The sequence below is a fragment of the Saccopteryx leptura genome, chromosome 2 (assembly GCF_036850995.1).
Source record: "Saccopteryx leptura isolate mSacLep1 chromosome 2, mSacLep1_pri_phased_curated, whole genome shotgun sequence".
NCBI classification, from domain to species: Eukaryota; Metazoa; Chordata; class Mammalia; order Chiroptera; family Emballonuridae; genus Saccopteryx; species Saccopteryx leptura.
The window spans coordinates 183,014,480-183,030,290 of NC_089504.1; the positions used below are offsets into that span (position 1 = coordinate 183,014,480).

Sequence of the window (15,811 nt, forward strand, 5' to 3'; positions counted from 1 at the left end):
CTGTTCCACGAGCAGGCTCCTTCTGCAAGGGCGAGGCGAAAGCCCGGAAATGGGCAGAGACCCGCAGCTGAGCAAAGGTGCTGCCACTGCCCTCAGGGCCGAGCATAACGCCACCTGCGGGGGCAGGGCAAAGGCCAAGGCCACCAAGGCTTGTACACCCGAACATGTGATCAGAGCCACTCTGTGAAGGAGAGGTGGAAACCACAGCAACAGCCCCACTGGGCAGGCACCGACACCCAAACCCAAAAGCCCTAGGCAGCAACAGAAGAGGGGGTGGTGGGCCTGCAGACAGACCATACCTAGAGAACACAGAGGCCACACCCAGTGGACTCCAGAGGCCAAAACCTTCCTTTACACAGAGAAAATGCAAAGGCAGAGAAATGCAACACAAATGAACCTAGAGAAATCCCCAGAAAAGGACCTGAATGAATCAGATATAACCAAATTATGAGATGCAGAGTTTAAAATAACGATTGTTAGGATGGTCAAAGATATTAGAACAACAAGAGATGGTCATTACGAACACCTAAATAAAGAGATAGCAAATATAAAAAAGGACATTGAAATAATAAAAAAGATTCAGTCAGAAATGACAAATACAATATCTGAAATAAATAACACAGTGGAAGGAATTAAAAGCAGGATGGATGAAGCGGAGAATAGAATCAGCGAGTTAGAGGACACAACAAATAAAGGCACGGAAGCAGAGCAGAAAAAAGAAAAGAGACTCAAAAAGTCTGAGGAAATTCTAAGAGAGCTCTGTGACAACATGAAGAGAAATAACATCCGCATATATTTCTCTTCTTCTTCAGGAAACATCACATGTTTTCCTGAAGAAGAAGAGAAAGAACAAGAGATAGAGATTTTGTTCAAGCATATCATAGCTGAAAACTTCCCTCAATTAAGGCAGGAAAACATCTCACATGTTCAAGAAGCACAGAGAACTCCATTAAAGAGAAACCCAAAGAAATCTACACCAAGACACATCATAATTAAAATACCAAAGCTAAGTGATAAAGAGAAAATATTAAAAGCTGCTAGAGAAAAAAAGACTATCACCTACAAAGGAGCCCCCATAAGGAGGACTTCTGACTTCTCAACAGAAACACTTGAGGCCAGAAGGGAATGGCAAGAAATATTCAAAGTAATGCAGAACAAGAGCCTACAACCAAGACTACTTTATCCAGCAAGGCTATCATTTAAAATTGAAGGAGAAATAAAAAGCTCAAAAAAAAAAAAGGACAAAAGAAAAACTCAAGGAATTCACTACAACCAAACCAAGGCTGCAAAAAATGCTAAGGGACCTGTTGTAAACAGATTAAAGGAGAAAAAGAATATAGCAAAAGAGGAATACAGTTTTAAAGAATAAAATGGCAATAAACAACTACATATCAATAATAACCTTAAATGTAAATGGATTAAAATATCCAATCAAAAGACATAGGGTAGCTGCGTGGATAAGAAAACAGGACTCATACATATGCTGTCTACAAGAGACACACCTTAAAACAAAAGATGCACATAGACTGAAGAGAAAAGGATGGAAAAAAAGATTTCACGCAAATGGAAATGAAAAAAAAGCTGGGGTAGCATTATTTATATCAGACAAAATTAACTTTAAAACAAATGCTATAGTGAGAGATAAAGAAGGTCACTACATAATGATAAAGGGATTAATCCATCAGGAAGATATAACCATTATAAATATCTATACACCTAATATAAGAGCACCTAAATATATAAAGCAGACTTTGATGCATTTAAAGGGCAAGATCAACAGCAATACTATAATAGTAGGGGATTTCAATACCCTACTAACATCACTAGATAGATCTTCAAGAAAGAAAATTACCAAAGAAACAGAAGACTTAAAGGACATACTAGATCAACTCGATTTAATAGATATCTTCAGAACCTTTCACCCTAAAGCAGCAGAATATACATTCTTTTCAAGTGCTCATGGTGCATTCTCTAGGATAGACCACATGTTAGGGCACAAAAGCAGTCTCAACAAATTTAAGAAGATTGAAATCATATTGAGCACTTTCTCTGATCACAATGGCATAAAACTAGAAATCAACCACAACAGGAAAACTGAAAAATACTCAAACACTTGGAAACTAAATAGCATGTTATTAAATATCGAATGGGTAAACAATGATATCAAAGAAGAAATTAAAAAATTCCTAGAAACAAACAATAAGGAGCATACATCAACTCAAAATTTATGGGACACAGCAAAAGCAGTCCTGAGAGGGAAGTTCAAGCATTACAGGCATACCTCAGGAAGCTAGAAAAAGCTCAAATAAACAACTTGACCCTACATCTAAAAGAACTAGAAAAAGAACAGCAAGTAAAGCCCAGAGGTAGCAGAAGGAGGGAAATAATAAAGATCAGAGCAGAAATAAATGACATAAAGGCTAAAGAAACAATACAGAGGATCAATGAAACCAGGAGCTGGTTCTTTGAAAAGGTAAACAAGATCGATGAACCTTTAACCAGACTCACCAAGAAAAAAAGAGAGAGGACTCAAATAAATAAAATCAGAAACGAGAGCGGAGAAATAACAACGAACACAACAGAAATACAAAATATTGTAAGAAAATACTATGAAGAACTGTACGCCAAAAAACTGGACAACCTAGATGAAATGGACAAATTCCTTGAAATATATAATTTTCCAAAAATTAATCTGGAAGAATCAGAAAACCTAAACAGATCAATTACAACAAATGAGATGGAAACAGTCATCAAAAACCTCCCAACACAGAAAAGTCCTGGGCCTGATGGCTTCACAAGTGAATTCTACCAAATATTCAAAGAAGAACTAACTCCTAACCTTTTCAAGCTATTTCAAAAAATTCAAGAGGAAGGAAGACTTCCAAGCTCTTTTTATGAGGCGAGAATAATTCTGATTCTAAAACCAGGCAAAGACAACACAAAGAAAGAAAACTATAGGCCAATATCCCTGATGAATTTAAATGCTAAAATTCTCAACAAACTTTAGCAAACCGGATCCAGCAATATATGAAAAAAATCATACACCATGATCAAGTGGGATTTATTCTTGGGAGGCAAGGCTGGTACAATATTCGCAAATCAATCAATGTGATTCATCACATAAACAAAAGGAAGGAGAAAAGCCACATGATAATTTCAATAGATGCAGAAAAAGCATTTGATAAAATCCAGCACCCATTCATGATCAAAACTCTCAGCAAAATGGGAATACAGGGAACATACCTCAACATGATAAAGGCCATCTATGACAAACCCACAGCCAACATCATTCTCAATGGGCAAAAATTAAAAGCAATCCCCTTAAGATCAGGAACAAGGCAGGGCTGCCCCCTTTCACCACTCTTATTCAACATAGTTCTGGAAGTCCTAGCCACAACAATCAGACAAGAAAAAGAAATAAAAGGCACCCAAATTGGAAAAGAAAAAGTAAAACTATCATTATTTGCAGATGATATGATATTGTATATAGAAAACCCTAAAGTCACAGTCAAAAAACTACTAGACCTGATAAATTAATTCAACAAGGTGGCAGGATATAAAATAAATACTCAGAAATCAGAGGCATTTTTATACACTAACAATGAACTGTCAGAAAGAGAAATTAAGGAAGCAATCCCCTTTACCATTGCAACCGAAAAAATAAAGTACCTAGGAATAAATTTAACCAGGGAGATTAAAGACTTGTACTCGGAAAATTATAAAACATTGATAAAATCAGGGAAGATACAAACAAGTGGAGGCATATACCATGCTCATGGTTAGGAAGAATAAACATCATTAAAATGTCTATATTACCCAAAGCAATTTATAAATTCCATGCAATACCGATTAAAATACCAATGACTTACTTCAAAGATATAGAACACATATTCCAAAAATTTATATGGAACCAAAAGAGAACACGAATAGTCTCAGCAATCCTGAAAAGAAAGAATTAAGTGGGAGGTATCACACTTCCGGATATCAAGTTATATTATAAGGCCATTGTACTCAAAACAGCCTGGTATTGGCATAAGAACAGGCATATAGATCAATGGAACAGAAGTGAGAACCCAGAAATAAACCCACACTTTTATGGACAACTGATATTTGACAAAGGAGGTAAGAGCATACACTGGAGTAAAGACAGCCTCTTCAACAAATGGTGTTGGGAAAATTGGACAGCTACCTGCAAAAAAATGAAACTAGACCACCATCTTACACCATTCACAAAAATAAACTCAAAATGGATAAAAGACTTAAATGTAAGCCGTAAAACCATAAACATCTTAGAAGAAAACATAGGCAGTAAGCTCTCTGACATCTCTTGCAGCAATATGTTTGCCGATTTGTCTCCACAGGCAAGTGAAATAAAAGACAGGGTAAACAAATGGGACTTTATCAAACTAAAAAGCTTCTGCACAGCTAAAGACAATAAGAACAGCATAAAAAGACAAACTACACAATGGGAGAATATATTTGACAATGTGTCTGATAAGGGGTTAATAACCAAAATTTATAAAGAACTTGTAAAATTTAATACCAGGAAGACAAACAATCCAATCCAAAAATGGGCAAAAGAAATGAATAGACACTTCTCCAAAGAGGACATACAGATGGTCAACAGGCATATGAAAAAATGCTCAACATCACTAATCATTAGAGAAATGCAAATTAAAACCACAATGAGATATCACCTCACACCAGTCAGAATGGCGCTCATCAACAAAACAACACAGAATAAGTGCTGGTGAGGATGTGGAGAAAAGGGAACCCTCCTGCACTGCTGGTGGGAATGCAGACTGGTGCACCCACTGTGGAAAACAGTATGGAGATTCCTCAAGAAATTAAAAATCGAACTGCCTTTTGACCCAGCTATACCACTGTTAGGAATATACCCCAAGAACACCATAGCACTCTTTGAAAAGAAGAAATGCACCCCCATGTTTATGGCAGCATTGTTCACAATAGCAAAGATCTGGAAACAGCCCAAGTGTCCATCAGAGAACGAGTGGATTAAAAAGCTTTGGTACATATATACTACGGAATTCTACTCAGCCATAAGAAGTGATGACATTGGATCATGTACAACAACATGGATGGACCTTGATAACATTATACTGAGCAAAATAAGTAAATCAGAAAAAAACTAAGAACTATATGATTCCATACATAGGTGGGACATAAAAATGAGACTCAGAGACATGGACAACAGTGTTGGGGTTACAGGGTGGGGGGGAGGAGAGGGAAGGGTTGGTGGAGGAGAGGGGCACAAAGAAAACCAGTTAGAAGGTGACAGAAGATAATTTTATCAATGTCACCCCACTAAAATAAATAATTTTTTAAAAAAAGGGAAAAAAAAGCTGGAATAGGCCTGACCTGTGGTGGCGCAGTGGATAAAGCGTCAACCTGGAAATGCTGAGGTCGCCGGTTCGAAACCCTGGGCTTGCCTGGTCAAGGCACATATGGGAGTTGATACTTCCAGCTCCTCCTCCCTCCTCTCTCTCCCTCTCTGTCTCTCTCTCTTCTCTAAAAATGAATAAATAGCCTGTCCAGGCGGTGGCAGAGTGGATAGAGCGTCAAACTGAGATGTGGAGAACCCAGGTTCGAGACCCTAAGGTCGCCAGCGTAAGCGCGGGCTCATCTGGTTTGAGCAAGGCTCACCAGCTTGAGCCCAAGGTTGCTAACTCAAGCAGGGGTCACTCGATCTGCTCTAGCCCCTGGTCAAGGCACATATGAGAAAGCAATCAATTAACAACTAAGGAACCACAAAGAAGAATTGATGCTTCTCATCTCTCTCCCTTCCTGCCTGTCCATATCTGTCCCTCTCTCTGAGTCTCTCTATCTCTGCCACAAAAATAAAATAAAATAAAATAAAATAAAATGAATAAATAAAATTTTAAAAAATTAAAAAAAAATCAGCCTAAAAAAAATAAAAGCTGGAATAATGGCTGGCAATTTGAGTCTTTAGAGCAGAAGTTGGTTCAGCTTTTCAATCTGCCAGCAGAACCAGGAGCCACACAGGGCACATGGTGTGCCAGACTGAGAATGGGCTAATTTAACAAAATTCGTTCTCATTCTCTCTGTACTTTCACATGAGAATTGCAAATAGCCCAGATTCTTATCAAAGCACAATCTTAGGAAGTGTATGTAGTTCGCAGCACAAAGAAATTTCAAAGTAAAAACACAAAGGCACTATTACAAAGAGATAAATTCCAGTGCTTCCATCTTTTCCCCATGATTCTTTCTTTTCTGAAATCCTATCCTTAACCTGGTAAGTTTGTTGAGAAAATTTAAAAAGCAAAACCTATCTATAACAATCTATCAACAGCAGAATTTTCCCCTCAGAGTTTGTATGTTATTTCTTTAAGATGAGATTTTGAAAGAAAAAAGCTTTCTATACATGCAAACCTGGAAGTAACAGCCGTGTGCTATGATTTATAGGACAATAACTCAGTGGTTAAATAGAATCAACCCTCAAAAAAAAAAAAAAAAAAAAAAGCACAAGAAAACTAGGCTTAAAAGAAAACTAGGCTTAAAAGTTAAGATATCCACCTGACCATGAGGTGGCACAGTGGATAGAGCATTGGACTGGAATGCAAAGGACCCAGGTTTGAAACCCTGAGGTCACCAGCTTGAGCACGAGTTCACTGGCCTGAGCATGGGGTCGCTGGCTTGAGCATGGGATCATAGACATGACCTCATGGTCGCTAGCTGTTGCTGGTTTAAAGCCCAAGGTTGTTGGCTTAAGCAAGGGGGTCACTTACTCTGCTGTAGCCCCCCTGCTCAAGGCATATATAAGAAAGCAATCAATGAACAACTAAGGTGCCACAACAAAGAATTGATGCTTCTCATCTCTCTCCCTTCCTGTCTGTCCCTATCTGTTCCTCTCTCTGACTCTCTCTCTTGTCTCTGTAAAAAAAAATAAGATATCCAATTTTTGTTTAAAACCTTTTTGTCATGATAAACAATGCAGAGACTAAGACTTAGAGGCAATCACTTATATTTTGATTTTTAAAACATGCATTATTGGCCCTGGTTGGCTGTCTCAGTGGTGGAGCGTCAACCTGGTGTGTGGAAGTCCTAGGTTTGATTCCCAGTCAGGACACAGGAGAAGTGACCATTTGCTTTGCCTCCCCTCCCCCTTCTCGCTCTTTCTCTTTCTTCCCCCTCCCACAGCCATGGCTTGATTGATTTGAGCATGCTGGCACTGAGGATGCCGCCTCAGGTGCTAAAAACAGCTCGGTTGCAAGCATGAATTCAAGATGGGCAGAGCATCGGACCCAGATGGAGGTCGCCTGGTGGATCACAGTCAGGGCCATGCAGGAGTCTGTCTCTCTATCTCCCCTCCTCTCACTTAAACAAACAAACAAACAAACAAACAAAAAAATGCATTACTATACTGAGCAAGTACCCCAGATTAGGTACTGGAGCAAGGGAATAAGTAATAGCAAAAAACACAGAAAAGTATAAGCCAAAGACCAGAATAAAAATTTTTCCCCAAAAAATAAATATGCAACCCTTTTAACAACAACAGCAAAATGAATAAAAGGAGGACAAAAAAATAAAGATGTTTTGCTTTATAAACAATATTGACAAATAATATATGTGAAATTTTTAGACATAACCAAAAATTTGACTGTTTACTAACACAACTGTAATCCTTTCAAAAGAGTTTATCATTTGGTTGAAAAGACTCAAGACCAAAACCTGGCTCTGACCAAATTCCGGCTCAAAGGGCTTTTCTTATATTATAAAGTTCACTTTAAAAGGGGCATTGTGTTTTATTTAAGTCACTGGCATATGGTTAGAAAGGTTAAGTTTGCCCAGTTACATCCTTTGAGCAGAATGCGGTAGCTCTCTTTCTTCTCCTATGAAGAGAGCACCTCTTGCACCTGATTCATAATGCACAATTTATTGGCATTTTGTTTCCTTTCTAAATGGCCAGGAGGGAACAAGAGCTCTGTAGCCACTGTGTGTGGTTAGTAATGGCGCTTTTACTTGTTATTGTACAAAACCTGTTAAATATTTACAACACAGAGAGCAATATCTGGTCATAAACACCCAGTTGTGAGTTTGAATTTTTTTTAAAAATAAATCTATGACAAGTTTTTACCAGCAAAACGCCAGAAGACTTTACTAACAGTTTCACGATACCCAGAGGGTCCAGAGGAACAGTTATAGGCCATCTGGTGATTACTTATTATTATTTATATAGCACTATAGATACACACACAGATGTGTTATGAATCCACATACAGAGTAGGCCCTAACAAGGGCTTCAAATTGCGACTGCTGAGCAAGTCAATTTACATGAAAGAAACACACTAACCATAGAGAGAGGGGGCACACTGGCTGTTCTTCTATCTGCTGCATTAACTGGAAGAGTATTTGATAAAAGAATGAAGAATTCTATATAATGATGACACTCACTACTTTGTAAGTCAACAACTTACCTATATGTCGTTTTTCAAGGGTGGCAAATGAGGGATTAATTACGTAATAAAGGACATGCTCTCAGACCCAGGAAGCACTTTAATACCCTCGGGAATTTGTAAAAGAAGGAACTAAGAAAGAATCCCTCTCCTAATTTAGAGAAAACTGAGATACAAACATACAAGATTTTTTTTTCCTAACAGAAATGCTCTGAGAATAGTTTCTGGGCTTGCTTTCCAAATATTAAGTCATACCCAAGAAAAACAGAAGTGAATTACTGACTATTTTTACCTTAATTTTATTTTTTGGGTATAGCTCCAATTAGGTTTATACAACTTCTTTTTTCCAAATTGGAGCAATGATGCTTTTACTCTACTATGCTTTTAGTAACATAATAACATGAAAAACTAAAATAATCAACCACATGTTTCTAAGAACAAGTGTCAGGAATGCCAGCTTTATAAATTTGTATTTTAATTCCTTGTTCTTAAAACCTCTACATTTTTTTTATCCCAGTCCCAATTGTATCTACATATAACAGTAGTCTACTTCCATCATATGGTTACATAAAACTGCAGCATATTCAGAGCGAACTGAAAGTTACTGCAAAATCAACATATTATTACAAAAAACAAGGTTAGCATTTGGCCTAATTGTGTATAATACAGTGTATTTTCAGCTGCCTGACAGCATGCAGGCACTCTTACCAGATGAGAACTGGATAAATTATTGAATGAAATATGAATTATTAAATTAAGAATTTGGATTTTTTTAAACTCTTGGCAGGGGGTGAGGAAGAAAGGCTTATTTGTTTGCCTGAAACTGTCCTCACCTGTCAAAGCATGTAAAAATAGTATATACCACCATAAATGGCGTTTACCTACCAGAGCCATTTCTTCCCTTGTTATTTTCTGATTCATCATGCTCCCTTAACATGAAGAATCAGTAATCAGCATCAACCCATTCTTCCTTGCTTTTCTTTTGGCTAATGCCAGGTAATGGGGAAACTTGCCAAAGGGATAGAATTAAAAATCTAGAGTCCAATAGTACCAGTATGGCCCATTTAATGGGAAGGCTAGGATAACAGGAATAATCTCTATAGATTTGTGTTATATAGGCAATATAACATATACCTTTGTAGCACGCCAGCATTTAACCAATCATGAAAGCAATTTGTTGCCTCATATATTACAGAACAATAGAGATTTAAGGGATAATGTGCACGGAGCCAGAGCATACAAAGCAATAAACAGCATTGGAGGCTGGTTAAATGCCAAGTGAAGTCTGGACTACAGCATCATAAACATTATTCCTACTATAAGACAAGATAAGGAGGTACAAGAAGCTGCCCTCAGTCCCACCACAACTGGGCTCTACTGCTATTTTTGGCCTTAGAAAGGAAAAACAGGCTGTGGAGTTCTATGAGCTAGCTACCTACATGTTTCATGTCTAAGAAAGGTAAGAACAGGATTCCAACTTGTACCTAAATGTCCTCTGGGAGAAGAAAAAATATAATAGTAGATATCCTCAGAGGAGGAAAAAAAAAAAATAGAATAGCAGCCCCTCATGGTCACAGTGGACAGAGAAATAATCAAAAGCTTTTTTCTTAAAAGGACAGAGTTGATACAGAGTGATTATGACAGAAATCTTTCTCAATGACCAATAATGGGATGATAGTAACTATGCATTTAGTGTCTCCTCATAGGAAATGTGTTCCTGTTCTTAAGGAAATAGACATTCTAGGTAATAAGTTTATTATGACCAATTTCTGCTCAAAGACTTGATTTTAGTAAACAGAGGACTACTTAAATATGAATAATTTGGCCCTGGCCAAGTAACTTAGTTGGTTAGAGCATTGTCCCAACACGCCAAAGTTGTGATTTTGATCCCCAGTTAGGGCATATACAAGAATCAACCAATGAATGCATAAATACATGAAACAACAAATTGATGTTTCTCTCTCTCTCTAAAAATTAATAAAAACATTTTTAATGAATAATTTGAAATACAAACCAGTGTCCATGCTTGAGAGAAGGTCTAGAAATATGGAATTGGTTGACTCTTGATAATAAAAACTGGACAAAAAGCATTCAAAAGGTAAGTTATCTAACTGCATCTTCATGCAATAACACCTCAAATTCAAGATTACTCACAGATACATAGTAATTTTTCCTACTTCTACATATAATAGAAGTTTATAATCCATCTTCAAATAAAAGTGCCCCCCAAAGCATTAAGAACCTACAAGATTTGCTAGATTCGGAATCAAACTATATTTCTATTATTTTAACAGTAACACATAGACAAAACCATTTTATAGTCATGTTTTAAAATATATTTATGCTATCTTATAAACATCAAAAATCCATACAATTTGCCTGACCAGGCGGTGGCGCAGTGCCGAGGACCCAGGTTCGAGACCCCGAGGTCGCCAGCTTGAGCGCGGGCTCGTCTGGTTTGAGCAGAACTCACCAGCTTGGACCCAAGGTCGCTGGCTCAAGCAAGAGGTTATTTGGTCTGCTGAAGGCCTGTGGTCAAGGCACATATGAGAAAGCAATCAATGAACAACTAAGGTGTCGCAATGAAAAACTGATGATTGATGCTTCTCATCTCTCTCCGTTCCTGTCTGTCTGTCCCTATCTATCCCTCTGACTCTCTCTGTCTCTGAATAAAAAAAAAATCCACACAATTCAACCAGCCCTTTGCCACAGGGAATCTGGGGCATGACTGCCTTACCAACACTAACCCATTCTTTGGAGGCAGCTCTATAAACTACTATTGCTGCCACATTCCACAGAGAGATATTAGCAGAAATACTGAATTCCTTGAAATCCTCTTCATGAGAGCGAGGAGGTCTCAAGAGAAAGAGAGCTTCAAAAGGAGAAAAGGGATGAAAAGCCTCAAAAAACCCTATTATCTGTCTTTTCAGATAAGAATGCAAAGAACACAACCTTTAGCAGCCATCATCTTTAAAAAAAAAAGTACAGGCAGCATATTTAGAACTCAGCTGTGTCACTTCAGACTTACTGTTGGGAAGTGGATCATGAACAGAATCCAAAAATAATAGCCATTAAAGACCTAGCAACCAAAACATGTTTATGTATCCATTGAAAGCGCAGTGGTTTTGATTATATGGTGAAGAGTATAATCCACTAGTCTATTTTAGGTGAATTTTCCTTTCACCTTCCCCTAATATTAAGGTGTAACATGTTTTCTGAGTTTTGGGGTACATGTGGTATAGCCTGGGCAGGCAACACATATTGAAATAATGCAAGACCCCTATAGTTTTGTTTGTGGGTTGGTTTTTAAGGATCAGTCTCCTGAATTATAATTTGCTTTCATTCTTTCTTCCTCTAACTGGTAAAAGCCACCGATTTTTGAAAGTTCTATAGCATTAACTTCTAAACTAGACCTAGCTAAAATTATCATGGTCCTTACTACCTTTCCTGGGACTTATATCACTTTCTTATTATTCTACCATTTCTGGAATAAAGAATTTGAATCAATGACAGTGGACTATAAATAGCTTGAAGGAATCAAGGTAGCTCCAGAATGAAACCATTTTCAAGGGATATAAGGAAGTTGGAGGACAGGCAAAGGGTAGTTTATGGTGCCAAATATGCCTTCTCTGCCAGATTTTCACTATTTCACTTCTTTATTTTTATTTTTAATTTATTGGTTTTTAGGGAGAAAAGGAGGGGGGAGAGGGAGAGAAGCAAGAAGCATCAACCCATAGCAGTTGCTTCCTGTATGTGCCCTGACCAGGCAAGCCCAGGTTCTGATCTAGCGACCTCAGTGTTCCAGGTCGATGCTTTACCCAGTGCACCACCACAGGCCATTCAAATTTTCACTATTTCATATATCAGTGCATCCTGCAGGGATCCCATTTTATAGGTCTTTGTTACCAATAATGGGAAAAACTTAAAAGGAGACTAGAATATAGCTAAAGAACTATAATCTCACCTAACCATAAAGTTTAAGTATGTAAGAAGGTAAAAAAAATCTCGCTATCTTCAAAGCCTTAAGTTGTAGCTTTCTATCCTTGTTCTACGAAACAAGGAAAAAGAAGGCAGCAGTCTCCCTGAGTTCTGCACTCACTGAGGGAAAAAAGTCTTTAGGACATTATAATAAATCCTAATAACCAAAATACCAACAATTCAGAACTGGGAGGGAGAATTAGGTGAAGAAAAAGGTTTAGTAAACAGAATATAAGAAGGAACAATATAAGAAGGAACCAAAGTAAAAAGTACCTACTGTTTTCCTACCTCTAGTCTAAAATGCAAAACAAACACAAAGAAACAAACACAAAACCCTCTGGGAGCTCTCATATTTCAATGAAAACTACTCCTTTCTAATGAGACAGCCTGAAGAAACACTATTCAGATCTTTCTTCCTCAGAGAGCTTAAGAGATGCTTTTCTCATGTATTCTTTTATTTAAGCCATCCATTTTTATTTCTTTAAGTCCCTGTCTGGGTGGTTTTAAGCATATAACATATAAGAAGGATTATGGGTGGTGCTAAACCATTCATAGACGACCTGCTTCTGGGTCGGAGTTTCGTACGTAGCAGAGCAGCTTCCTTGCTGAGATCTATTGAAAGTTAGCCCTTGACAAAAGGGTTTGTAAAAATAAAAATAAAAAAAAGAAGAGTTACGGGCATTGAGCAGCTTAAACAGACAATGAAGAAAAATAAATGTAAGTATGAGAAAAATTAGTCTTTTCACTAAAAATGTATATTTTTAAAGTAAAGGAGAAAAATAAGAAAGGTACCAGGTATTAGTTATGGGAGTCACATTAAATATTCTCATCAATAAATTCACACAAAAATTTGGAGGGATCAGGTTCAGATATGTACTTCGATAAGGTAGTCTGAAAAGTAAAACAAATTTACCCTATTTTCCAAAGTGGTTTCTATTGTAAAAAAATAAAATATAAACCACATGGGGAAAACATTCAGTCAACAATAAAGCTGAAAATTTTGGCAAGGAAGGAAATACACCTTACAATGCTGAATACTTCAGAATACAATACTTTTTAAGTCTTTTCTGAAATTTTCAGCATTTACTTGAATTTGAAATCCTCCTTCTGCCCATTTCTCGTCACAACCCCCATTTCATCCAGCTCTCAAATTCCAATTCTCTTTTTTAAATAATTGTTGAGTTTTAGCACATTTATTTTTTTGTTTTATTTTTCATTTACTGATTTTAGAGAGAGAGAAAGGGAAGGAGAGAGAGACAGACAGAAACATCTATCTGTTTCTGTATGTGCCCTGACTAGGGATTGAACTGGCAACTTCTGTACAGTGGAACGACGCTCTAACCCAGTGGTCCCTAAACATTTTTGGGCCACGGACCGGTTTAATGTCAGAAAATATTTTCATGGACCAGCCTTTAGGGTGGGACGGATAAATGTATTACGTGACCAAGACAAGCGTCAAGAGTGAGTCTTAGACAGATGTAACAGAGGGAATCTGGTCATTTTTTAAAAATAAAACATTGTTCAGACTTAAATATATAAAAAACGGAAATAATGTAAGTTATTTATCCTTTCTCTGCGGGCCAGTTCCAAGTGGCCCACGGACCAGTACCGGTTCACAGCCCAGGGGTTGGGACCACTGCTATAACCCACCAAGCTGTTTGGCCAGGGCTCAAATTCCAATTCTTAGTAATTTCTGAAATTTAACTCTCTATTCTTTTTTTTTTTTTTTTGTATTTTTCTGACGCTGGAAACAGGGAGAGACAGTCAGACAGACTCCCGCATGCGCCCGACCAGGATCCACCCAGCATGCCCACCAGGGGCGACGCTCTGCCCACCAGGGGGCGATGCTCTGCCCCTCCGGGGCGTTGCTCTGCCGCGACCAGAGCCACTCTAGCACCTGGGGCAGAGGCCAAGGAGCCATCCCCAGCGCCCGGGCCATCTTTGCTCCAATGGAGCCTTGGCTGCGGGAGGGGAAGAGAGAGACAGAGAGGAAGGGGGGGAGTGTAGAAGCAAATGGGTGCTTCTCCTATGTGCCCTGGCCGGGAATCGAACCCGGGTCCCCCGCACGCCAGGCCGACGCTCTCTATTCTTTTTGTCTAAGTATTTTCAATGTTTAATAGAACTAGTCTGCAATCTCACATACCACCAGTAAGTGTCACTGGACAGTCACATGACATATTTCTAACGAAACAGAAATTCAGCCCCTCAGGTTCCATAAAATCAATTCATGAAACTTCTTTGTATTCCTTTCTTCATCTTTTGTAGAACACGGAGGTAGAGAGTCTAGGAAGAAGAGTTAAGAAGGTGCAAAATGGGGTGGGGGGGAGAAGGCAGTTTCAAAAAATTACTTTATTAAGAAAGTTCTATGATGAAAAATATCTGACACATATTGCACACATCTGCAAACAATAACATGGTAGCACAAAAACAGTTGAGAAGTCTTGTAATTTTTATATTGCTGTGAGATCTCAGGTTCTACGTTGGATTTGTCTTTTCTGGATAGATAACTTGCCTTGGCTGCTAACAGTGATTTTCTGGAACAATAGTCAAAAGAAACATTTTTTTTTTAATTTAAAAAATTCAAATAGACTGGCAAATTGAGGTTAACAATGAATGGGTGTGTTTTCAGCTGCCTGTCCAAATATACATGATTGAAGACAAGAGATTTCTAACTTGCTTTGTGTTTAGATGGATAGGTTTAGAAAGGAGAGAGCAACATGTATTCTTCAAACACTGTACTGGGGAAAATAACACCAGCAGAATAACAATATGAAAGAGAGCAAGGCAGATTTCATTACGGTAAGGGTGCCTACACTTCCTCATAACTTGGATTTACACACTGCAAATCCTCTGATCTGATTACCTCCAGTGATCACGTAAAATACCAGCTTTAAACTCTTTGCCTTAGTGATAAAACAGCCACTTTGATTCACAAGAAGACATTCACAATAAAGTATATTGTAAACGTACCTGTCCACAGCCCGGGGCATTGCACACAAATGGTCTGTCGTCTCCCATATTTCATATAGCAGAGCAGAGCTGAGGAGGAAGACGTAGGGGGAAAAGTTATGTTAAATATGCTAGAGTTAAAAAAAAAAGTGCTTCAAAAATATCAAGCCTAGAAACAGGTGTTCCAAGAATGCCATTGATCAAAGCTATAAACACAGGCTACTTTGGGGAGACACATTAGACAGGTGGCATATGATCGACTGTGCCTCAGTTGAAACTTTTAATTAGAAATATTTAGACTTAAATAGTCAAGGAATTTCAAATCTTTTGCTAGATTTTCCCTCTTTCTGCTACAGTATATAACACACTTCTCCAGTCTGCTGAATTACAACCAGTGCAGTTCTCTATGTCAATAAATCCACTAAACGCTCGATGCGGAAGCCATATTT

At 38.1% G+C, this 15,811-nt stretch overlaps 1 protein-coding gene across 1 annotated transcript in view; it reads right to left on the reverse strand.

Moving 5' to 3' along the window:
• ATF7 (activating transcription factor 7) overlaps positions 1-15,811 on the reverse strand; it is a 144,451-nt gene that overhangs the window by 99,528 nt on the left and 29,112 nt on the right. Inside the window, exon 2 of the mRNA XM_066369604.1 lies at positions 15,384-15,452. Within this exon, the coding sequence (XP_066225701.1) occupies positions 15,384-15,431 (48 nt within the window). The 5' untranslated portion in view covers positions 15,432-15,452. The remainder of the gene's footprint in view (positions 1-15,383; positions 15,453-15,811) is intronic.